This window comes from Corapipo altera, unplaced genomic scaffold, assembly GCF_003945725.1.
Source record: "Corapipo altera isolate COAL_440 unplaced genomic scaffold, ASM394572v1 0, whole genome shotgun sequence".
Lineage (NCBI taxonomy): Eukaryota > Metazoa > Chordata > Aves > Passeriformes > Pipridae > Corapipo > Corapipo altera.
Genome location: NW_020884872.1, coordinates 23,512,884 through 23,539,611, shown reverse-complemented (window position 1 = coordinate 23,539,611; position 26,728 = coordinate 23,512,884). Strand labels below are relative to the sequence as shown.

Below are 26,728 nucleotides of genomic sequence, written 5' to 3'. Positions count from 1 at the left end.
TTATTTTTTATTTAATTAATACAAATAGCAAGTATGTAAGATACATATAAAAGTAATATAATACCAAGCAGGTCTTGTGAAGAGAAAAGAAATAGGGAAAGACAAATAGTAGGGCAACAGAAATTATTTTCTCTGGTAATAATCAAGTAAAAGAGGAAAATGCAATAAAGAATCCTACATCAGGGAAAAATTTTGATTTGCAGTTTTGTTGGAAATTGCTTCCTATATGTGATGAATAACTGCTGAGGCACGTACTTTGTATGATGAGACTGATCTAGGTTACTTTCTTGTGATTCTCTGTTATCATTTCAAACATTCCCTGCACTTCTGGGAGTAAAGGGGACGACATTTGAATTTGGAATCTGGCGCAATATAATTGCTCATCCCCCATCAGAAGGACTCAGTACTGAATGGTCAGTAAGGATAGGGTATAGGAAGATGGCAGAAATTGAGAACTGAGATTATAGGTGGTAACCTATATCCACAAATCACACAGCACAACTACATGACTTTTCCTTCTTGAAGTATTGTTAGCTGAAGATATTATACTTCTGATGATTGAAATGGATGGGTAATGGCAAGAAAACTGTCTTGAAAAAACCTGTTACTGCAACTGTGTAGTTCCAAAGTCACTATAAGCATAGGAGACATCAAAATCAGAGTCCAGGATATCATTTGCCTTACCTACTATTTCTGCTTCATCTGCACATGCAGAGTATGGATAAAGTTTTCACTATGAACATGCTTAATGCAGAGGGATGAAACACAGTACAACTCACCCAAAATCTTCCCTGGCAAGGGGGCAGAATACCCCTACTCTGGGGAAGAACACTACTTCTGCATGCTATCAATGCTCTGATTTCCAATGTAAAAAATCCTCAAAATTTTCCTATAATTTGACATAGCATTGGAGAGGAGTGTGTTTTAACAGGAGAAATTACATTTTCTATTCAGGCATCAATTTGACAAGTGCTATTTTAAAGCAGTTTAAAAGCTCAGAGGACAAAGGAAATATTTTATGACTGAAATCTTTCAAAGAAAAACTATTGCAGCAGAATTTAATAGAAAAATTAATTTTAACAAATGTCATTCTGTGTCTGTATTGCATGTGCACATAGATAGGTGCTATGAATCTATGAGAATGTGTGTATTTATATATTTACGACAATACTTTGCTTGATTAAACTTACTAACTTACACATGGATTTAGGCTTATATTCTGTCAAGAGAAAACAAATCTGATTTGAGACTTACAACTGAGATATTTGTCTTCTTTGTACAGAGAGATGTAGAGCAACAAAACACTATTCCCAGAACCCTTTGATACACATACAACTATCACAGATTGGCTGACTCCGCACCCATGAACAGAGAGAGAGCAGTTTCACAAATTCTGGATTTCCCACCAGTTTGTCAAATAAAGATTTCACATAATAGAAATCTCAAACAAAAGCAGAATTATCTACTTTGTAACTACTTCTTGAAAAAAAATCACAGTTCAGCATAAAAACTGTTCATGGAAAAAATATCCCCTTTGTCAATGTTTCACTAAACAAACAACAAAAACCAAACTATTCACAGTGTTTTTCTCCCAGTATTTGTAATACTGTTAAACACATTTCAGACACACATTTTAACTGTTCCAGCTAGCTACAGAAAAGGTTTTATACAGTAAGATTTAACCTAAGTTCATAACTCAGTTAACTAAGCCAAATCAGACTAAAGAAGTAATAAAAGTTAATTATAATAGCAATGAGTTTTAGCAGCTTAGCTTAAATGTATCAGAAAAGTGAAAGTTAAATTAATACTTTTATGAATTAAATTAAAACTTGTTCTGTTTCTTCCCATCTCTTCCCTGCTTCCCTCCTGTATTTAAATACAGGTAACTGCCTTGGGGTAGCCACCCCAAAAAGTCACAGAATTCTGTTTCTAGACACAGTCAGTGGCTGGATTCAACAGTCCCAGATTTGAGGCTGTTCACTTGTTTGGTTATATCTTAAACACTCTATAGGTATTAAATATGGACTTAAATACTAATGATTCAGTATATTAATTCAGTATCACACAATGTAATTCGTTCAAATGCAGAAATAATAGTAATGCTAAAAATTATTAGAGTTCTAATTATTTTAGTACAGTATTTGCAGAAAAACACAAAGTATTTTTTAAAAGTTATTAAATATATTAATGTTGCTGATTTACCATTTATTGATTGATAATGGTGTTGAAGATTTTATATGTGAAGAGCACATTCCACAGACAAAACAAAGGAATGGAAGATCTATTAGCAAACAAACTACATAATGAAACTCAGTGACTACAAATAACATGCAAACTTGGGAGCAGGAGTGCTTATCCACTTATATCATGGATGTTTCATTACACTGAATCAATATGGGATAGCTTCATGAAACAGTGTTTTAGCCTGGCTGAGCCAGAAGATATGACCCAAAATAGGAATCACTGAGTTATGTTTCAGCTCCTCTCTCACACAGAATATTAGAGACCACAAGTATCTGCTGCAGCATTAAACTACAGTTTTTGTTATTAATTTTTATGTTGCATATGTGGCTAGGAACAAGAAAGTTGTCATTAAAAAGCTGCACTAGCCTATTTTAAAATCTATACTATGCATGGAATTGACATACATGTATTTTCAAAAGGCCAGATGAGAACCAAAATCTTGGTTCATTTTGCTTCTTAAAAGAATTACCTTGCAAACATTCTCACCAGAATAGTTGCAATACATGTATATTCAATATGTGAAGATTACATATTCCCACTCACCAGGGTAACTCCCTCATCATTCTTTTGATTCACACTTCCTCCACTTGATATAAGCTGTTGGACATCTGTAAGCATTGTCATAGGTCTCTGTATCTTCATTTGGCGCAATGAATTCAGCTCTACACCTGGAAAAAGAAAAGGATAAAACTTTCTGCTCTTTCATTCATCAATAAAGAACAGATATATGGTTTTGTGTTCTATGTTTGTAAAAGTTCAATCACCATTTAATTAGACTTCAGTGTATACTTATAGAACATGTTTACTTACGTACATTTACCAAAAAGTTTACTAATATCTTTATCAGTCAGTACATGGACGATTTAAAGTCAGTCAGTAATATGAAACAAACTGCCTTGATCGCCCAGTGCCTGCAAGAGCAGTGGTAGGTAAAGCAGTTGCAATATCATTAAACCCACTGGGACTGTGAAAAGCTGTAAATGGAAAAAAAATTAAACAATCTCAAGAAGCCACTCAAGTGTTTGGTACTTATTTAATTAAAATTATTTTTGGCTGCATTCTTTCAGCCCTGTGTATACATCACAGTACCCAGACCAGTCCCTCAAATCTGTCGGCTCAACTGCTTAAGAGATTGTGAAGTGAAGCAAATGACAGTAAAACTCAACACTTTTTAATATGCCTGGGTTATTTTTAACTGGGATTAGTTCTCCAGCTGAGTCTAGACCATTGCAAGGCCCCATAAACCAAAAGCAAATGTGGTGTGGAGGCAGGAACAAATGAGAGGGAATGAAAGGAATTAAGGTTATGAAATTGCTTATGTCAGCATTGCTACTGAAAGAAACAGTTGTCAAAGAACAGTATTAAAAAGAAGATAAGCAAGGCAGTCTATAACCAAAAGAAAATATGGTCTCCAGTCTGAAGAGGTTTAAAATTAGAAACAGGATACAACAAAAATGCTAAATGGTTAAATTAGCAACTGGCTGTAGTTTTATTGGAATATCTAACCAAAATTCAGGGCTTCATTCTTCTGCTTCTAGCTCCACATGATCAATTAAACCCATTTATAGAAAATGTAATTTGAGTATAAAAATTCTTCCTCTCTGCCCTGGCCATGACATAACAAAACACCCACAACATTTGAATAAACGATTTCTTTGTTCTCTTCCACATATGTCAGTGAGCTGAAAAGTGACAAACCAGAAGTTTATTTAATTAATATGTATTTAACTTCATATTTTATCTTAAACAGTTCTTGAAGTTCTTTACATTACTAAAACAATAGACACATTTTTCAGGATAAAATCGTATTTTAAGTTTCTTAGTTTTAATCCACCCTGGAACTTGTATAAATGGGCGTACCATATGTAGTTCATCAAAGAATCCCAACAATTTTCTTACATGCTACTGTACACACTGCTTTATGTTCTGCTGCCTGCAACACTTGTAAGAGTTTTAGCTCTGAAGTGAAATGTTCAGTGTAAGCAGTCTTACTAGCTACATTCACTTATTCTCTTAATCACACCTTTCACCTAAATGATACTAAATAACAGCAAATGTAAAACACAAATCTAAACATAAGACGGAGAAAATTACGTTTTCTGTATCTGGATTAACCCCATGATCTTTCACATAAATGTAATTTAGACAAACACACACACACACACACACACACACACATATATATGAATGATACTGATAGATTAAATTAGACAACCACCCCAAAGCAGAATGTTCTGACATCCTATTGCCTGACAGTTGCTACACTAGAACACGTGAATTTCATAGCATGTTCTCAGTGTCTTCTAACAATCAATGTATTTATTTAATCAGAACTAAAGCTTTTATGCCTTCATCATATTTCAGAATAATGATTTTAAACTACCTGATGACATTTACAGATTACTGATGCCACATGGCACCAATTAAATCTCTTTTTTCTTTCTGTTTCTGCCTATTTCCTGATTCTTGCAACAGTAAACTCATGGTTAAACATTCTTGTCCCAGTGGTAGAACTCTCTCAAATACCTAAGTTTATATTTCCAAAACATCATGTGGCATGAAGGTCAATATACACCCCAAATCAGTTATCATTTGCAGTGCTAACTTAACATTTTAAACATACACTATTGACAGACAGCCAAAATGAAACTTCACTCATTATGATAAAGCTTTTTCTAATGTTGTCAGGTAAGAAAGATTAAAGTTAAAAAATATATGTAGCATTTTATACCCAAAGAGGGTATCCATTCTTAAATACTGCTGACAGAACTTATGTCAATTTTTTCTTTCTCTTGATATGTCTGGTAAACAATTACAATAGGTTTTGTTTTTCAAGGATAGAGGCAATGGGTGGAAATTAATGCACTACTTCTTTTGTCTGAGAATACTTCAAACACTCAAAACCAAAAACTAAGTTCACAATCCACAAATTAGAAATACCAGTTTAGGCTTCAGCAAAGACTTCTCTGGTGGGAAGCTGAGAAGTACATTTATCAAGCATGCACATGTATTATTCTCTGAGGTTCAAACAAGGAGACCTTGTCACTAAGTGCTTTCCCTTAATCAAGTCTGTAATTCTGGAGAGTCCACCCTCCCTCCCCAGGGAGTGATACTTTTCAGGAGTTTAGATGGAACAACAAAATGCTACTCATAAAGTAACTAACTCTTTCTGCTGAACCAAAGAATGACCTTCCCATTGCTTTTCAAAGGGGAAATGTGGTTTAGATATTCAGTTGAAATGGGATGACAGCCAGCATGAACAGAGGAAGAAAAACAAATTGGCATGAACTATGGGAACAGATTCACATTTTAAAAAAATGGAAAGTTAAAAAAAAAAAGGCATAGGAAGGAAAATACACTCCAAACACCCTGTAAAATCAGAAGAGCTACACGCTTACCAATTCTGCAGGAGATAAGATGGAGATGGAACACTTAAAACTGTAGTGACCCTGCAGGGCACACATTTGGTGATAAGTATCAGTGCTGATGACAGGCAGGAGCATAACCTAAAAGCTACAAAATAAATTACTTCTCACTGTTTAAGAGAAACACCTGACAAAGCCATTTCATGTACTTTGGCTGTCTCACCCTCTCTGGCATATGATTATAGAAGTGACAACCCAAAACAATATAAAACCTCAGATAAATAATCAAAAAGTAACTTTTAAAAAGTTACAGTGATAAAGAAATACATGGCACACAGAACTGAGGATTGCTATTAAAAATATTTTTCTCATAAATGTCCCGTACAAAGAAGTCTCTCCATCTGCAAGGGGAACACCTGTTCCTGGGACCAGTACAAAGCAAAACACTGAAGCACTCTGTGGGAAATACCCACTGCACACACACTCAGCAGCCACTCCTGTTGTGACTTGCATGCCATTCCCCAGTGGGCTTATAACAGTCTTTAGGAGAGGTCAACGGCATCTTGTCTTGCAAACACAAATACACATTAAAAACTTAAAACAGCTTTGAGAAGTCAATCTCTCCCCCGTACTTCAGTCTTTTGTCACCCTGTCCATATCTGCCTTTCCTGCACAGAGCTGTAGATACAGTAAGGCTCTTTTCACCCCAAGTGTGATGAGCCTCTCTGTACTCTTCCGTAATTTGGGGGATACCATGGTTTAGAATTTGTATTTTCCTCTTGTGCAGCATAGAATAGGATAGACATGTTCACAAAAAAACAATAAGAAAAAAAAGTAATGGTACGGTTCTTGAAATAGTAATCTTCATTCATTAAAATATTCAGATATAGCTGTTACTTTATCCAGCTTTATTTGCCTAAAGTTTTAGAAAGACTTTTCTAGTTGCTTAGTAGATAACTTTGTAAACAGCATTATTTTTGTTAGATTACATTGTTCAATAACTCTTGTGCATGTTGCTTGACATTTATGTGAATCTGATTTTCTAAGGTCAGCATATGAACAGATACAAGTCAGCAACATTTATTATGCAAGAAGGGAAGCCAGTATTTTCAGATTCTGGAAAAGAATGTATGTTTGCAAAACTATTGAGGTCTATAGCTCTAATTCACCGCAGAAGCATCAACTAATTGTTGCTGGAGGGTTTTACCTGTTTGCCTTTAAAGATATCATTATACACATCATTACATACGCTCAGCGAAGGATGTTTAGTTTCATAGACTGTCTCAGGTGAGAAGGGATCTTGAAGGTCACCTACTTACAACCACCCTACCAGGGAGAGAGACACCTTTCACTAGATCAAGTTGCTCAGAGCCCCATCCTGGTCTTGAACATTCCCAGGGATGAGGTACCCACAGCTTCTCTGGGCAACCTGTTCCAGTGACTCATCACCCTGTAAAGAATTTCTTCCTAATATCTAATCTAAACCTACTCTCTTTCAGTTAAAACCACTGTCCTTCTTCCTGTCCCTACGTGCTCTTGTCTCTCTCCATCTTTCTTGTAGGTTCCCTTCAGGTACTGGAAGGCCACAATTAGGTCACCCCAAAACCTTTTTGTAGGCTGAACAAACATAATTCTCTCAGGCTTTCCTTGCAGGAGAGGTGCTCCATCCCTTAAATCATCTTAGTGGCCTCCTCTGCGCTTGCCACCAGCAGGTCGATGTCCTTCCTGTGCTGGGGACCCCAGAGCCGGATGTACCATTGCAAGTGAGGTCTTACCACAGCGGAGCAGAAGGGCAGAATCACCTCCCTTGACCTGCTGGCCATGCTGCTTTTGATGCAGCCCAGGATACAGCTGGCTTTCTGGACTGATAAAGTTTATTTCCTTCTAGTCTGAAAATGCTATCAGAAACGAAATTCCCACCTCCTCCTCAAGTAGATATCAGAGTGACAATTCTCCCATCCTTGTGAAACATGCTTTTTTTCCTCTCTCTTCTATAATGAGGATACTGATGACCCTTTCAGCTAAAATTAGTTAAATGAACTATGTCTCTTCTTAACATTTATGAAAACAAAAATATTTTGTGTAATTTAGTTTAATAGACTGGCACAATCTCAAGGCTTAATATTAAAGTATTCATTTTTGGATATGTATTGCATATTTATTATTTTATTTTGAATATGAATACAAGAACAAAGAAGCAAAACAAGTACATCACTGTCTCTGCTTACTTGTGATACGTATCATGTCTGAAATGAGATCTTCTTCTGGATTTCTCTGCAAGGTCTTTATGTGTTATGGTTAATTTTTTTTGTGAAAGAGCAGTAAAAACAGGCTAATCAACACATACCACGGAGGCAGGAGCTGAGGGTGAATACAGGGCAGTCAGGGCAATGTCCGTGCTGACCAGGGCACAGTCCCTCTACGCAAACAAGAAAATTGAGAAGGTCTGGTGATGGGAATCAAGGTCAATAGCATTCCTGTGAATGTCTGAAAAGCCTCTAACAACAAATCCAGATAAATCAGTTGAAGCAAGGAGTCAAGTCAGTGGTTCAGGGTTGGGGTCAGCAAGGGCACTGGACTACCATGGCTGGACACTGGACTACCTCAAGCAAGAACCTGAGCCTAAACATGGCTTCAGAGACAAAGGATGGGTGAAAGATCATGACAATACTTCTCCCAGCTCTGCCTCACAACTTAGCTCTTTTCTCAGCCAGTGGTTCCCAGGTTAAATGGCTGTACCACATCACAGCTGGTTTTGAGCACAGGCAGCCAAGTGCCAGGGAGAAAGGCTGGGGGACACATCGCAGGGTCTGTGGTGCACTGCAAGCACTGACATTTTTTTCCAACTTGATAAAGGTTATAATTTCAGGAATTCTATAAAAAAATGATTATACATTTCTTATGGTAACAGAATTAGATTATTCCTTGATAAGTTGGTTGAAAGGATATTAAAAGGGCATCCCCAGCTTCTGATGTTCTGCACAATCTTCTTTCAAACCTTTGCAAAGCCTATTAGTCAAGGAGATGCCTGTTTTCCTTCTAGCATCAGTCAGTAGATCATAAACTACTAGCTATAACTTCAAATGTTAATTCCAGTGCCAAAAGTCTGCATGGTAGATTTAAAGGTTTTCCCTTTGATAGAAACATATGGGTAACATGCTGGAAGCACAAAAATATTAAGAGGAATCTAAGACTTCAAAGTCAGTTCCCCAAGAACTAGAAAAAAAAACTAAGGTAGCTTATTCATGCTTATATTAGAAAACATAAAGGCCAAAGGAAGATGTCAACTATGACATTTTCTACTACAACTATGACGTGTCAGCTGTGGGCTTCATTTTTTGGACTTGAAGGGACCTACTGAATCATCTCATTTGGTTCCCTGTTCTCACTGGCAACACCAACACCTACCAATTAATACAGCAAATAGATTTCTTTGTGTGTGATAATCTTATCAGTAGGTGGTTCCCGATCAACAAGAATCAAAGTGAAAATACTTTGAACCACCCTGAGGCTGTTTGGTTTTAATTGCGTGTTTTTCTGTCCACAAACAGAAACTACTGCAACCTACCACATCAATATTGTTAAAAGAAAATTTGTAAGCATAAATCAAGATCATGGTGCATATGGTTCTAAAATATCAAATATATCAGGGGATTTGGTTTTAGCTGAAGCTTGCTGATCTTTAGTGCTAACAATCCGTATGTGTTAGCATTTTAGTCAGTTCTTACTGCAGTGTATTAGCGATATTTCCTTAACGTCTGTGAAATAGTTTTAAATATTAAAATCTAGAGCACTATTTTTCTGAAACTATTTTGATTTATATCAACTGCTTTTCTTGACTTCTCTGAAGAAACTATATTATTTTTTTTTCCCCTTGTTGGATTACTAGATTCTGTAGTGCAACCTCAATGTTAAAACATTTTGGTGTACATATTCTGAACATTTTTTTTTTAATTAATAGCAAACAAAACTGATGAAAAATACACATAACTGGGATTTTCATTTTGATCTTATTCTCACAAAAAGTGTATCTTCCAGGTGTTGGCAGTTGTGGGGCTGTTGGGATGGCTTCTGTGGAAGAGCCAGGGGCTGTCCGGTGAGGACCACAGACAGTTCTAGTCAGCTCTAGCAGGCCCACTGCAGGACACAGCTGAGCCGGTCAGCCACATGTGACCCATGGCAAAGCAGACAGATATTCCTGAAGGAACTGCATACCTGTGAAAAACCCACACTAGAGCAGAGGAAAAGTGTGAAGAAGACTTCCATGACTGCCATGTACTGACTCCAGCTGTTTCTTACTACCTGAACCTATTCTAATTGACAATTTTCACCAAGTTGAGTCTGTTTTGCATGTGACAGTAACTGGTAAGTAATCTTACTGTCTTTATCTCAAACCACAAGCTTTCTCATCCTATTTTCTCCCCCTGACCTTCTCAGGAAGGGAATGAGTGAACAGCTAAATAGGAGTTTGGCTTTTAGTGCAATCCCACCGGATTTTATGAATAATTTGAAGTTACTGTACATTTTAAATAAAAAATTAATTTTTGGTGGGTCTTCCTATAACATGTTAGCTTAATATATAATGTCAGTTTTACAATAAATTTTTCCTTAGTCCTTTGCCCACTAATTTTCTGAATCAGCTTTTCCTACACATGTCATTTCCCTTATGTTGTTAGTTAACTGTTAGCTTCAGGGAAATTCTCCTTATTTTAGTAATTTACAAGTTGGCTATTTCTGGCTAATGTTAAACACTGTCTTCAGTGTAGGATTCTGTACTAACACTTAGCTTCTTTTTTTTTTTACTCTACGTACTGCTTCAAGGCAGAAAAATAAATTTATTCCTTCTATTTTGCAGCTGAAGAATAAAGTTTAATCCATTTGCCAGTAAGAATTTAATAAACCATGGTCTATTTTTGTAAAATCTGCACAATATTTTAACTGATTTAAACCATACAAAACTACCTAAATAGATAGGACTTGCACATGATTTTGGCTCTATGCACAGTTTTCTGAGACACCTGGATATGATTCCTTTAATATTCTGATCCATTATTCATACACTTCAGAATACCAAAATAGATTTTGCTGAAGTGCATGAAATCTCTATTACCATGAAGGGTCAATAAGCTTTAACCACCTATTCTAAATTAATTTACCCCACAGAAAGTGAATTGTTAAACACAAAAAGAATATTTTGTAGAAAAGTAATGCCCATTTTTTGTTATGTGTCACAGTAGAAAAAAGAAACATCATCTATACCTTTGGGTAGATATGTTATTTACACACAGTCATTCTTAGAAAAATAAAATCACAACAGATGAATTTCTTTTGCTTTTGTAAGAATCAGCTACTACATAAACTCTCACTATACAACACTCAAGAAAGACATTAATTCACAAATAGTCTTTTCTCAGATTAAATAACATGGCTGATGTTCTTCGAATGCACAGTTACTCCTGAAAGCTGGAGCCTGAGATCTTGGAAGACAAAAGAGAACACCTCTTTTTTGGAAATGAATTACGGTGAATGTGTCACCTCCTGTGACTTGGTAAATACAGAACTGTCATATACTGCCAATCATTTGTAGTTTATAGCTGAGTCATGCAATTCACTATACAACTAAATAGCAAGAAAGGAAGTAAAAAAAATGTTGCATTCTTCGAAGTATTAAGTATTTAAAACAGTCTAATGGAAAAGGAGGGAATATAAGGATTATATGCTATGATCAGAGTTTCACTGACACATTTTTGCAGTAGAACATTCTGCCTCTAAAAGAGAGAACACACTAACAGTCCTTTGAAGTTCAATATTTTTTACATGTCATTAATAAATCAAAAGCTTTGCCGCAAAACATAAAGATGTTATTTGTTAAAATAAAGGTTATGGAATGTGCCAGGTGGACTTTCTTGATGATTCCAATAATCAACCAGGTTCAGAATAAAACAGGAAAAATAATGAAAAATCACCTTTTCATTTCACCTCTGGAGGAAGACACTTCCTGGAAGTAAACAATGAAAGGATAAGAAGCTAGAGGTGTAAGTGGCAACAAAGAAAATTCCAACTGAAAGTAAAATGAAAAGAAATTACATGAAGATGGATTAGCACTGGAATGGGAGCCCAGATAGACAGCAGAATCTCCAATCCAACCTGGTCTACTCTCAGGTGGCCTTGCCTTGGCAGATATCGAAGTCCTTAAATGCCATGACTTTCTTTCCATAGCAAAACAAGAACACCAGCAACACGCAAAACCAATAACATCTTGGCACAGAACAAATTCAACAGCTTTTACCAATGTTTTCCTTGTGGCTGGTCAAACGAATAACCCCTCCACCCTCCAGAGGCAGAACATTTCCCAGCACTCCACTAATGGTGATAGGAATTTAGACACCAAAGTTAAAGGCACCTAAATACAGACTTGTAAATTTAAATATCATAAAAATCATCCTACGTAGCAGACTTCTATGTCTCAGTTAGGTGTTCTGGGCTCCTTTTATAGCACTTGGAAAGAAGCATGAAGTTCAGATGACCCCTTACAGATACCTACCTTCAAATTATCTGTTTTGCTTTAAGAAGTGTTTGGTAGAGTGACTACCAGACACCTGATTTAGATAAATCAACCCAAATAAAATCCTAAATCTCATATGCTCACTAGGCTTCTGAGTGCCTGCTGGTCTGATGATTACCTTGGGCTTAGCTAGTAGTTAGTAGAGGTAGATCTCACCTTCATAATGTTTAAGTTTTTTAATTTGGAAAGTTCCTACATTCACAGAATCATTGTTTACTGATGAACAGTGTCTCTCCTATCTACTGGAAAAAAGGTATCAGTGATACCTTAAGAATCAAAAAAAGCCACTGTTCCATGCAAGTTCCTTCAGTGTAAACACTTTGCCAAGAAACTAGCCAATCTTTTTTTTCTTTTTTTCCCAAATCTATTTTATTTTGCAAACAAACAAAAAGAGAGACAAACCAAGATAAGAGGAAACATTTTCTGATAGATCTGCATTAATAATTGCAAGTAAGCAGACTACCTCTTGTATGCTACAGGCTTGTTGCATGCTACATATTAAATACCACGAGCCCAAGTATTCAGAGCATTACAACTCCAAATATCTGCATTTTTCAAAGCAATAAAGTTAATAGCTGTCTTGCCATTAGGAAAATCCGAAACCAGAGTTCCTGAGCTGCAAAGACATTGCCAAGCACAGAGGAAGAAAAATTATAAAACAGACCTACGCAATACACTAGATGTGCTATGGACTAACAGTATAGAACCTGATAATGAGTGTGATTTCCTTGACAGTGTAAGTTAACTTCTATTTTAAGTGTTCATTAACAGAATATAATTTAACTTAGTTTATGCTGAAAAAGATTTCTTACAGGGAGGTGATGTTGAAATCACACATTTTTACATTACAGTTCATTATTTCTGCCTAATGCCTTTTCCTCAGAGTTAAGATGAGCCACATACAATGTTAAGACAACCTATTATAGTCAAAACAATGCTAGAAATCTCACTTCAGAACTCTTATCTAAGTTTTGAACCGATGAGCAACAAACCCATTTTTTCAACACAGGTCCTGTCATCTATAACATATTAAGCATAATTCGTAATAGAAATCTACCTACAGTATTTTCATAATTAAAAAAACCACCAAAACCAATACTGATATTTTTTAATAAGTGATAAAGCATCATATGCATTTCTATTCAAACAGTTGGCAGAGATTTATTTATTTAGCAGTCACTTAAAAAATATACTCTGAGACATAAATAACTCACATGTGAAATGAAATATAAATGTGAAACCTGGTCCTCGAATTGTTAAATTAATTGTTTTAAAAGCTTCTGCATTGTTGCAGTTTTTTCTGCACTAAATTTACATTATAGTATCTCCATATGAAAGGACAAAAGCAGATTTGACAATGGCAACTGCCACTAACCTTTGTTAGTTTTTCCAATCTAAACACACTGAAAACTTTTGTGACTCCAAATCATCTTCCTGCCCTTCATCTCCAAAGTCATATAGTTCAATTTGCTTTGGTGTGACTCACATTAAATCAATATAATTCCTTATCATTTTTATGACATTCCAAAAGCCGAAGAGCTGACTTACCATTTTCTTCCAAGTACATCAGAAGGATGCTGCTAGATTCAGTCCCTTCTACAGCATAATCAAGTGCAATATTTCCATTAACATCTTGCAGAAGCACATTTGCTCCAGCCTACAGACAAGAATTAAAAGCATTTTAGGATTTTGTATTGAAATCTCAAAACACAACTGGGGTTCTTACACATTCCCATTCAAAACCACTTCAAAGCTGGGGATCTTAGACAGCAGGCTGATTATAACCTTAAACAAAACCAAACATACAAAAAGGCAAAGACAAAATAAAGGGCTCTTGAATGTCAGAAAGCTGGCTTTGTTTGAGACAGCTGACACTGTTGCCACACTAGCTGTCCAGTCTGCCTTTGCTACACAGATGTCTGAGCTGCTCATCAGTGAGTTTTGGAACCACCACCATTTGCAGCAGTATTTTTAAATAAACTGTCCCAGATTACAGCCAAAAGCACTACACAGTAACCAGCAGCGGATCAAAACCTGACTGACAAGCAGCATAGACACCCCTGCAGTAGGGATGGGTAGACAGCTGGTATGGGCAACCTCGTCAGCTGGCCTGACCTCTTATGGCCTCATCCATCAATCCAACCTCAAAGAGAACCATCCATTGCCAAATAAAATTGCCATTTGTCACTAACTGGAGACAATGAAAGTGAGCTTGATGATTTCAGCTGAAATTTCAAGCTGAAATTTCTTTAAGTTTAATTCAAAATTCAGTATAAAGGACAGACAACTAAGAGGAACCATTGAGGGATGGGGTGGGTGGGAGGAAGAGATTAATGAAAAGCTTGAAAAGAAATCACCAGCATGATAAGAAAACTTGTATTTTCTATATTAAATATTGTTAACATAGGAATTTGCTCTATGAAGGGGAATCTTTTTACCTTTTTTTTTTAAATAAGAAAGCTCTCATACTTGAAAATTCAGAAATGTCTGGTGGACATAAAAGTTTACTAGTGTTACATCATTAGAAGTTACAAGACCAGTTAAATATCGTTTATCTTCCTCAAGAGGTCATAATATTAATTAAAGTGTCCTCTCTATTGCTTTTAACTGCAAGGAATTATGAAATAGGATTGACCTCAGGTAAATTTAATAACTTTTCTTAACAGCTTGTATGATAACGAATTTAGCTAATATGGATGAGAAGTACCAAGGACAGTCTCTCTTAAAATCACAGCAGCAGTGGTCAACTGTAATATGAAACTATTAATAGAATGTATGACTGCTTCTTTCAGGAGCTTTCTCTGCAAGTATTGTATCAAAAAAACCCTCGGAACGGGCTCCTGACTCCTACACTTTGAGCTCCTGGTTCAGAGTGAAATATGACATGAAACATTAGCAAATTCATGTAGGCCTTATGTCATCAAATTTAAGGTATCGTCTGAGATGATTTCCTGAGTTTGCATCATAGTGACAAGGTGACAGAGAGGCATCAAAAACGACTCAGCTGTTTCAAACACCTCAGATATCCTACTAGACCATATTCTATGCAGCAAAATAATCTATCCTGCTACAAAACACACTACATTCTTCTAGTTTTCTCTTGTTGACTGTAAGGGAAGCCTAGATAGCAAACTGAAATTATATATATATCTTCTGAATTGCTAAACGAGATTAGATGAGAGGATTTGACTCTCATGTTTAGTGAAAAGGAATGAAAGGAGACTTGCAAGTGTAAAATCTTACATTCATTATAGTGCTATGCAAATAAATTTCTATTTTCCTGTCTTGCCAGATAAAATCAAAAAATGATAAAAAAAAGCAAATAAGTGGTGGATTTGAAGATCACAGGATCTTTGAAGGATGTTTTAACTACTTATTGCACTTGTTTCACTAGTAGGAAGTATGATTTTTGTTTGTTTTGTTTTCTATTCACTGATCCATGAGAGTTTGCTGGTGACGGTAGAATTATGGAAGAAACACAATTTCATATCTAATTGATTTGCAGATAATAAAAACCCCACAAAATCTTGTAGGTATCTATTCTTTCTGGCATATAGATAATCTCCAGGTAATGCTAGAAGAACATTTTCTTCTTTGTTGAGTTAAGAAACTAAATGACCTTTGACATAGCAAATTCAGGAAAAATTGGGATAATTATCCCGGTCAGCAGTACACTTTTAACTCCTAAGATGTAATATCACTGAAAGAAGAATTTAATGTGGAATTACTCAGCTCCAAGTAATTTTTATTGGGTAGTTCTATATTAATTCCTTTCTTAAGAAATGTTCACAACGATCCTAAACAGAAGGTCAAGTTTGGTGAAAGCTGTGGCAGAAGAAGTAGGAAAAGGCCTCAGAATTTAGGTAAAGATGCAATTCTGGATAATGACGCACACCTAATGTAGTACCTTGCTTGAAAAAGACATATTTTGTGGATTTTAATAATATGCATTTTTAGTATGGTGTATCATCCCTGCCTCACAGCTCTGTGAGCTTACTGAGGGTGTGCTCTGTCTCTCTGTCCAGCTCACCAATGAAGACCTTGAACAGGACTGGACCCACTATTAACCAGTGAGGTACATAACTAGTGTGGAACATGTGACAGGTAGCAAATATCACAGATACTACACCTTTAGTTTAAATTCACATGCTCAGAATTGTGTTAATGAACTTGAGTGCTATTGTTACATATATGACCTCTTAGGTCAGACAATAAGAACCCTACATATGATTAGAGATGGAATTCAAATTATCGGATACTGTCCTACTTTGTTCTTAGGTTTCTGTTTATAGTTCTTGAAGAAAACGTGAGGAAAACTGTTCCCAGGATGCTGATATTAGTTTTCAAGTTTACACGCATGCCTTGTTTATATTCTAAATGCTATGACATATTTATTCCATTTCAATACAACTCACTTGAATTCTGCATGCAGTGCTCAATATATGTGAAAAGTTACTGGCTTACTTATTCTCAACATTCTCAAGTAATTTCTCAATAAAAATGATAAATATATTGCAAAACTTTATCCAATATATCTCATATATATAAAAAATATTTTTGAGAAAAATATTTCTCTGCAATGATAAATTGCTTCTATTTTAGAAAGACTGCAGAAGGAAGGGTTTTAAATATATTCTTTTAAAATGTTCCTAAAGACACCTAGTTCAATACACAGAATGCAAAATGCAACTGGACTGCATGCTGTTGCAGAATAACATCGATATGTAGATAAAGCATAAGAGATTGAACTCTAGTGATCAATAATAACTGAGTGGACAGTATCCGATTTGCAAAGTATTCCCATGTGATCAGAAATCTGAGCCTGCTGCCAAAGAGAAAATACCTTTGGCTAGTGAAAGGAGAAAATATTTCCTTTCTAGTTCCAGAAATGATGATTCAAAATACTTCAATTTATCTCAGAATCACTTTAGTGTGCAATTTTTAATCCCATTTTAATTTTCCTACTTAACTTATTTGTAGAATCTCTGACAAATTTTCATTTCAGAAAATGAAAATTTAAAGTCCACATGTATGCAAAACTGGTAACCCTAAAGACTAGGTAAAGGGCTCAGGAGCAATATAGCATGAGGTAGGTTAAAGGTGCACAGTTTCACAGCACTGATTTATGTGCATATCCACATTTTTTGCCAACACGATGCAGCTTGAGTCGACTTCCCATTCAGGGGAAGAGAGATGAACAACTACAGATTCACTGTAGAGTTCACGATACAATGTACGTTCCCACTATAACTTATCCCATGATCACATCTTTGTATAGCTAAACTCGTAGCTAATTTAGGATAGTACAGAGATGATCACTGCTTTTGCACAGCAGGATGCAGTAAGACTGAACTCTTCCTTCCAAAATAATACTCCAGAAGATGGGGAAAGAACCAGACAGCTTCTGAAGTCTAAGCACTACTAGAAATTTTGATTTGCAAGAACTTACAAAAACTTGCAACTTCATCACATGTAAACAGACTGTGAGCACAGCCAGAGTCCTCTACTACACTCTGTCCCTATACAAGCTACCCCTTGCCACTTGGCCCAAACATCAAAGTATAAAGACAGTCACAAACTCTTAGGACTATGTTGCTGTAGCTAAATCCAGTGGATCAATGTCCAAGTTCCCACTGGTAAGATAAAAGTTCAGTTTAGTATATAGCCTACATTTACAAACCCTAATTAGTGATACTATTAACTCACAAGCAAACAATTTATTTTTAATTTTCTCCATCAAAATTTTTTTTAGGAATTAATTAAATTCTAAAAATCAATTTAACATCCACAGGGGCAAACCTTTCATTGAATGTTTAATTTTTTAAAAGGTCTTAAAACTTCCTTCTGTGCTATTTATTATCTGGTTAATCCCTGCTACTGTTTCTTATTTCCAGTGTTTCTTACACATCTTATGATTCCCAAATGGGAAATATATCTACTTACCATTACTCAGAAAAAAAAAAGGACAGAGAAATCTCCATTCTGAGGAATGTCTTTATTTACAGATCTAAAATAATTTATTTTCTTTTGTCTCTCTGAAATCCACAATGTTTTGTGTATCAGCAGTCTAACTTCATTAGGATAGGTGAAAACCATATGAAGAGCTGTGGGTTTAGACCTTCTCCAGCCATCTCCAACCATCTCCAACCATCTCCTATATTCAGGGACAGAGTTCTAACCACTAGGTTGTATGTCCAGAAACGTAACACTATCACAACAGTATGGATTGCAGTATAATCGGATTTGGGCATTCTTAGAGGACTCCTAACTTACTGAGGTTCCCCAAGCACTTGGGAAGGATCTGGGCACTTCTCCACCTAGGTACCACCTCTAACTTAGCTCCCCAGCTAGGATGTTACAGCTTTTGCACCCAGTGAACTTTGTGGTCAGATGGGTTACCTGGTTGAACTGCTTTCTGAACCAGAGTCTGCATCGATCCACTTTAGGTGAAAGACGGGAAGACTCCTGAAAGTCTGACTATGATTCATTGAAATTCAAGCTTAAAATTCTGTCTTGCATTGCATGCCTTAAATTATTCTTTCAAACTTGTGTACCATGCAGGTTATTTAAATACTTGAAACAACTAAGTAATTTAGCTTTACTTATACAGTAGAAAGTCACAGACGTGTTATATTTTTCAATACAGAAGTGATGACCCAGCATGTGCCTCTGTCACTGAGGATTACCACCACTGGCTTCATGAGGCTTTATGAAGGTGATCAGAAATACCCTGAGGAATATGTGTGGATACAAAAAAAAAAAAAAAAAAGGAGAGAGGTAGAAAGAAATATTAATATACCTGTTGAGTTTTCTCCTGGGAACAGGTCTCTGCACAGTTCTTACTATGGTTCAATTGTTCCACAGTATGCTAGCTGTGTGCAATTTGTGCAGTCACCTATCAACCCCACAACAAAACCTGACTTTTTAAAATGTACTTATATTAGTAATCTATTTTTATTCAATTCCACATACTCCATATGCATATAATTCTATACATTTATATGCATGTAAATGTAGAAACATTTACATAGTATTCTCTCTTCTATGTTCATCACTTTCCTGCAGGGAAAGGCTACCATTTTTTTCACTAACAGCTTGAACAATTAACTTTTTCTCATTTTTTAAAAATAAACCCACATGATTTACAAACTGATCCTTTTTATAAAACGGCATTAACCATGGAAGTAGAAAAAGACTAAATGTAGTTCTTCATAAAACATTTGTGGCATTTCACTTTCTTTGATATGAGTAAAGATTTTCCCCCTTTATTGATCTACTTCTTCACATTAATTCCATCAAAAGGTTTTGCTCATTGAAGGTATCCAAGGTTTACATACACTCATCTGCATGTTCTCATGTATAGTAAAGTAACAGTGCAAATGGTACATCCTTCCAAAAGTCCTTAGTACGCTACCAGTTAAAAAGAAAGCAACAGTAATCAGGATATATTTTTTTGAGAACAAGGAAACCTATATGAAATCACACACACTCGTGGGTTCCATGGTGCCATGTGATCTTGTTCTCCAACCTCAGTGGTTTGCATAAATTTTCATCCAAGATACCAAATTCCACAAATCTAGCTCGCTCCTCTTTATGGCTCCTATTAGGCTTGTTAATAAAGTGAAAGGAACAAAGTTGCTCTACACATTATTATGGTTTAGGTCATTAGCACTGGATCTCACTTTTTACAAATTCACAGTGCAAAGCAGATGAGGAACAGTTCTCAAGGTAAGACTCAAAAAAAAAAAAAAAAAGTCAAAGACTTCTCCACATTGGGAAACCACAGATAATGAAATAAAAGATTAAGTGAAATTGAGCAGCTGCTCTCAGTTCAAAAACATGTTTTCCTCTCAACTCATTTCAAAAACAGATTTTCTGTAGGCAGGAGATTATTTCACAGAAATAACAATTTAGCTACTAGAAGAGCTGGGAAAAAATGAGCTAAAAGTGCTAAAAAGCAATTATAATTATAGATCTTGTGTTGCCAGTTCCCCTACCTGCTATTATAATCCAGATTTACCTGCTTAGTAAGAAGAAAACTGAGAGACACAAACTGAGTTATCTCTTTTGTGTTCTCTTTATGACATAGAACAATCTAGAAACTATTTTACTAAATCGAGATATTGTCTTGGAATGTTGATCATAGCATTAGTACTTTCATTTTAACTTTTTTTCCACATAATCTTTAAGGAAGCCCCTTTCCCATGATACCACAGATGTTTGGAAGATAGATAATGAATTTCTATCAACTCCAGAGTAAAGAAAAGATTCCTGTTCCAGAACAAAAAGTCAAAAGAAGTCCATGAAAAAGGCTGATTCAAGACTAGAAGTCTAACATGCAAGGTACCTCTTTCTAAATATTTGCTTTTACTCCTCCTCCCCAAGGTCTTAGCAGAGAATGGAAGAGGGACCATAAATGTGCACAAGCCATCTATAAAGATATGTAAGTTCCAGCACAGTCCATGGCAAACAGTAGTCACCTCGAAGCTGCTCTATCTTCAGTTTTGCCTTTAATGAACCTGAATGTAGCTCGTCATAAGAAAAGGAAAAAAAGAGAATATACTCCCTTTATGGAAGACAGGAGTGGGTCTGATAGAAAATCATTCACCAAATAGGGATGTCTGCTGCACAGTTAAGGCTAGTGGCCTCATTCCTTTCATATATCTTGAAGAAAAACATGTATGCTGAAATTTCATCTATACAAAAGCAATTTTTCACAACTGAATTCTTCATCCTTTTTAAGGTAAATTCCATCAATGCAGTCTGAGGAGAACACACCTGATATTTTATTAAATGGGAATTTCAGTAACTCTAGACTGATGAGTTGAGCTATGTTTTACAAATAATAAATTATTATTTTTAAAATATGTTTTACAAATAAGAAACTATAACTTCTCTCAGGCGGTTAAGTTACTTGCAGTTAGTTAAGTTCCACATCAAAACACCACCATCCCTCGACCATAATGCATAACAGACCTAGGCATTACTTTTCCAAAATAATAGGTTTTTCCTCAATAAGAACTATTAAAAGTATTGAAGAAATGCAAACAGCAGTCTCACTATGTAGGAGTTTCCAAACGGAAAATATTTTCTTCCTTTCTTTCCAGAGTGTCTTTTACCAAAATAATCTGAACAAGAACCCAAACTCCATACACATACATACAGTTTAGAAGTAAAATCTGTGGATCACAAATCAAAGTAAGAACTGGAAAGGTTTAACTGCATCTATCATACTTCTGATTTGATCCTTGCACACCTTACACAGGTTTGTGTAGCAACAGAGAAAATGCAGGGAACAAATCCTTCTACTCAGTTGATTTCCCTCACAGTGGATCACCTTCTTAAGGCGCATTCATGAAAACAAATTCTCCCTTAATAAAAATAGAAAAACCTCTCACTTCCTTTCAGACGGACTTGCAGAGAGCACAGCTCTGTAAACTGGGCTGGCCCAATGCACCATTTAGAGGACTCCTTCCATAACCTTGAGTCAATAGTTACCTGCAGCAGGAGTTTCCACCTCTCACACAGGAAATACACTGATGATTATCTTTCTGCAATATTTGTTCTATTTCAGGGCTTTAAACTCTGTAAGAGTTGCTTCTATCTATGAACTCATGCTTGTCACATTACCAAAAGTATTCTTTCACAAGGAGCAGGAACTGTCTGCCATCTGGATGAGCTTAACTTGTGATATAAGTAAAGGTTTGAATTAATTTTCGGCATGCCTGCTCCCACATCATAAAAACACAAACACAAAGCTCAATCCCTTATGTCTGTGACAACACAGCCTACAGAATCAAAGCTGAATTTAGAGCCTTATAAGTGCCCTCCAGGCACATAAAATAAAACAAAAAGGATAGAACACATATCTCCAACAATACTCCACTTTAAAAGAAATCAGGAGATAATACAGTGCTGAAAATTTTATGCCAATACCCTTACATAATTGCTAAAATAGATGCATTTGTATTAATACAAATTTATGTTATACTATTTTTACTTACTTTTTTCCCTAATAGATATATGCTAAACCAGTCAAGGAATCATCATACAAATGCAATTGGAAATTCACTTATCCTTGTGTAAGTAAAATATTTCATCTGCTGTGTGGACACAAGTTCTTGGATTCATGGTACTTGTGGGTTGTAAAAATGGACACCAAAATCTGAATATGAAACTTAACTCCTCATCAAAACAGACTTCCTTTTTACAGTCTAGAAATTAGGATTTATGGATACATGCCAGCGTGCATAAACATCATAGTGTTCAAAAAATCCCAGGCACGTGTCTCAGTGACACACTGGTTAAGAAAGGATAAAGAAATGTGCCGATACAGTGTTGGTTTATAAAAACTATCATATAGTTGTATATGCATAAGATCACCAATGCCTACAAAAATCCCCAATTGTATTTGAAAATGTACTTCTAGGTTGTTAAATTACTGCACACAAATAATAAAAACAGTACTTTAAAACCATCAAAGTTCCACAACCATTTTGACAATCATTTAATTCATGAATAGGGCATTTTTTTCCCTTAAACTAATAGAATGTAGGCAATGTCAGTTCACAGAAAAGATTTTCAGTACATTTAAAAAAAAAGAAAGGCTGTCACGGCACATATTACAGATTGCTTGACAGGCATAGTCTGTTTGACTAATGCATTCAGAAGATAAAAGAATTAGCACTGATGACTGAAAACTAAAGAACAACATTTTCCCATCTGTTTGTGACCATGGGGACTTAATTCCACCCATCAGCTGGAAGGAATAGAAAAGGCAAAGAAAATCCCACTCAGTTCCAGTACTGAACACTTCTGATAACACTGCAGCAGTACAGTATGTTTTCAACAACATCTTTCAAAGTAAAATACAACTAAGCATACAGTTAGGAAATAAAAAAGTAAAATCTAGCCAGAAGTTATCAAATAAAAAAATAATGTACACTTCTCAAGTTACCACTATTTTCACGTCCCAGCACTACAACATTCATGAGGACCGGGGAATATTCTATTAATTCTAAATGCATACAAATTTGTACTTGGATCTTAATCAGTTGGTAAGTTGTCTGTCATGGTGATTCTTCATATTCTGAATCCTAGCACATATCACCAAGGTTTCTCTAAATTTAAGGTCTTAATTTCTAAGCTAAATATTCTCTGTTTTCCTTGATTTGGCTTTGCCTCAAGGAATTATTCTTATTTCCTCTCTCCTCCCCCATACATATCTGAAAACATTCAGAATAATCTGGCTAGTTTGACTAGAAATTGGAAGAACACAGTAATCATTTTTATTATATCCATTTTTGTTTCTTTACTTCCATACTTCATTCTGAATTTTTCCAACAACTTCAAGTGATCATTCTTAACATAATCTAAATCTGTAGCTCAAATGCATAACCAAATTTTGCCATACAATTTGAAATTAATTGCTTCAGCCTCAATGTGTCTTCTGCATATGTACTCACTGCTGTTTCTAAATCTATGAAGAAAAAGGTCATAAGAATATATTTTTTCCTTTCTCTCAGGAATGAGACATTTTAGCTTAGCCACAATGGTTGGGCAAATGAATCTATAGTTTCTGGTGTGACACTGACTTCTATCAACAAGCTTGGATCATGTGTAGAACAGATTCAAGTTTAGTTCGAGGGATCCTACATAGGAGGGATCCCAACTGGGTTTAAACATCCAATTCTCCAGTCTCTGCACATAAGCTTTATTCAAACAGAAACTAGAGGAACCAATCTTACTCTCAAGATATGCACTTGTCTTAATTTAAATCAATATTTCAGTATTCTACCTGCCAAAAATTTGCATTGCATTAAAAAAAAAAGCAGTATTACATTAAAGAGTAGCTAATGAAGAATGAAATACCTGTGATTTTCATCTCCAAAGCCATACATGACAAAAAAGAAAATAATAAGTATGTTTCTTTCTTAGTTTCCTCCTTTATGAAGGTACCTCTTAGTTCAAAATACCTGTTGCACAGTTTTAGTGAGGGCTTCTCAGAAAACACACAAAAAGATGAAGCATTAGGGTATCAGGAGGGCTCTAAGAGCATGAAGACTCTCCTTTTAGCTTAATATGCAAAAAACAATTAATCAATTGGAATAATTGTATGAATTGTACGTACGTGTTTGAATACAAAAAATAAGATATACTTTTAACTCTTTTAATCAAACCATTTTATTTGAAAGCAAGAAAAAATTAGAAGAAATTTCAGAATATTCTTTTTCGCTGAAATTTTGTATTTATATTGAAAGTTGAGGTAGACTAAAGGGACAATAAGGAAATTATAGCAAAATCTAGTTGCATGTTATATATCACAAAGAAAAGTTCTCTTCGTCTAGAACAGCATCCCATTCTATTTTTAAGACTGCAGTAAAAATGCAAAAGATCAGAATGAGGTCAATAAAAAGGGTGGTTGAAGTACAGAAGGATGGGTATTTGACTTGATATTGCCAGCTCTCATATTATTTGGCAAGAAAAGGGAATTAAAAGGGAAACTTCAAAGAGCATTGATGACTAAAGACTAAAATTTCCCCATCTGCTTCTGCACATGGGACTTGCAAACTTCCCATCAGTAGCAGAGCTTATGGAAAAAAATGAAATTATTCGAGCACTGAATGCCTCTGATAACAGAGGAGCACATTTTCTTTTCACTTTTATTTTAATTGTAATCATTAAAAATTATGACAGGCACACAGAAAAATGATCATTCCCTGTCCTATAATACTGCAACAAAAGGTCACTTTTTGAAATTATTGCCTTTAATTTTTAGAACAAATAGAAGGAAATTCTCCTTCACACAGCAGGGAGTGAGCCTTTGGAACTGTCTGTCAAAAAGTCTTTTAATCTGACACCACAGTTAGAGTTAACAGTTACTTCATAACCATTAAGCAAGCTTGTAATTACATGAGGTTAAACAAATCTCATTTCAGGAGTTAAAAAGAACACTCCGTGGGGTTAGTAAGAACTGTCATTTGTGTAATACTGGACAAGCATCCTCTGATTATCCACTATAGTGCTGCTAAGTACAAACAGACAGCAAGTATTAACTTTTACTAATATGTTTCCTACTAAGTTCTATGTGTTTGTATGTATATATACACACACGCATATATAGGGGGAAGTAGCAGTAATACATACATATGCATATACGTACACTCCAAACAAAACTGCTGGAGAAAGTTCTGCCTGCTAGCTTCACTTAAAAGGGTTTCCATCCACCGACCCATCACAGTTGAAGGCAGAACAAACAAAACAACCACATAGAACAGCCACAAATAAAGGAAGCTGATTTTGATGGCTCAGTAAAAATTGAAAGTTGTTTTTTAAAGAGCTTGTAGTTTAGGTTCAATATAAATAACATAAATGGTGGAAAATCTAACTAGGGGCAAAACTGAAGGACCTGTTTAACATGATGATCTTCTCCTTACTCCCTCGTGTTTGGGAAGCTAGTCTTATCTTCCTGTCTATGCACACTGTATAAATCCAAGTCTGTATTTATTCAACTTGGAAAATATAGATACTGAATACAGATGATGAATCTTTTGATTTTCATTCTCCAGTCCATCTTGAGATTATATACACACACACAAATATACATATACATATATATGTGTATGTGTGTAAATTAAATATGCTTCAAATAGTACATGTAAATAAATATCATTACTTCAGGTATGAAATCAGATATTAGTGTTTTACTAATGCAGATAAAAAGTCAGAGCCTATGTTAATATATGTACACATACAGTAAAAAAGCGTCCAAAAGTCTGTACTACATGTCTCTGGTATAAAAAGCAAGATATTAAACAGTACATAAAAAACAACAGCTGTGTACAATGTATAAGTTCTGCAAAGATAAATACATCATGCAAGGAACTAAGAGTACAGAACTGCCATTTCAACTCATTTAATTTGCATTTTTATTATGAGACAGATTCATTGTGTTGATTGATAACATCAATATATTCCCAACTGTACAGGGAAGGGACTGTACGGCAGCTTAATCTGCACTCAGGGTGATTCTGTCTTGCTGGTTAGTAATTAAATCTAGATACTCTACAAACAAGTCATTGTGTGAAATACCAAATCTATTTAGGAAGTTTAGTATGAAGTCATCTTAATACAAAACTGGCTTCTCAGAACAGCAATGTATAATTAGATAACTTACATGAGCAGATAACCCTGTTATTTTCTTCTGCTTGGGTAACAAATGAAGTGCAGTAGACATCAAAATTTACCAGCCATAGGAAGTAGTAACCCACTTTGTGACTGTAGCAAGTTACTCCCTAATATAACTATGGGGGAAATACACATTCCATGCCAAATTTTGTCACTGCTTATATGAAAAAAAATACATATACTTCCTAGCAATAAAACTATAACCACAGCTGACATTTATGTATTAACCAAACATAAGGTTCCAGGTTTATCTGCACAAATTGCTCTCAATGGATTAACACATATATTGGAAAAGTGACAAAATTTTATACAAAATTGAAGCAAATACTTTAAAGATGTAATGCTATGACATCAATCAAGGATTTAT

The 26,728-nt window shown here is 35.4% G+C and overlaps 1 protein-coding gene across 4 annotated transcripts in view; it reads right to left on the bottom strand.

Annotated features, from left to right (window-relative positions):
- MYO16 (myosin XVI) overlaps positions 1-26,728 on the bottom strand; it is a 360,224-nt gene that overhangs the window by 195,388 nt on the left and 138,108 nt on the right. For all 4 annotated transcript variants that reach the window (XM_027639720.1, XM_027639708.1, XM_027639698.1 and 1 more), the window contains exons 5-6: positions 13,723-13,831; positions 2,788-2,912 (exon numbers count right to left, since the gene is read on the bottom strand). In XM_027639720.1, the coding sequence (XP_027495521.1) occupies positions 2,788-2,912; positions 13,723-13,831 (234 nt within the window). The remainder of the gene's footprint in view (positions 1-2,787; positions 2,913-13,722; positions 13,832-26,728) is intronic.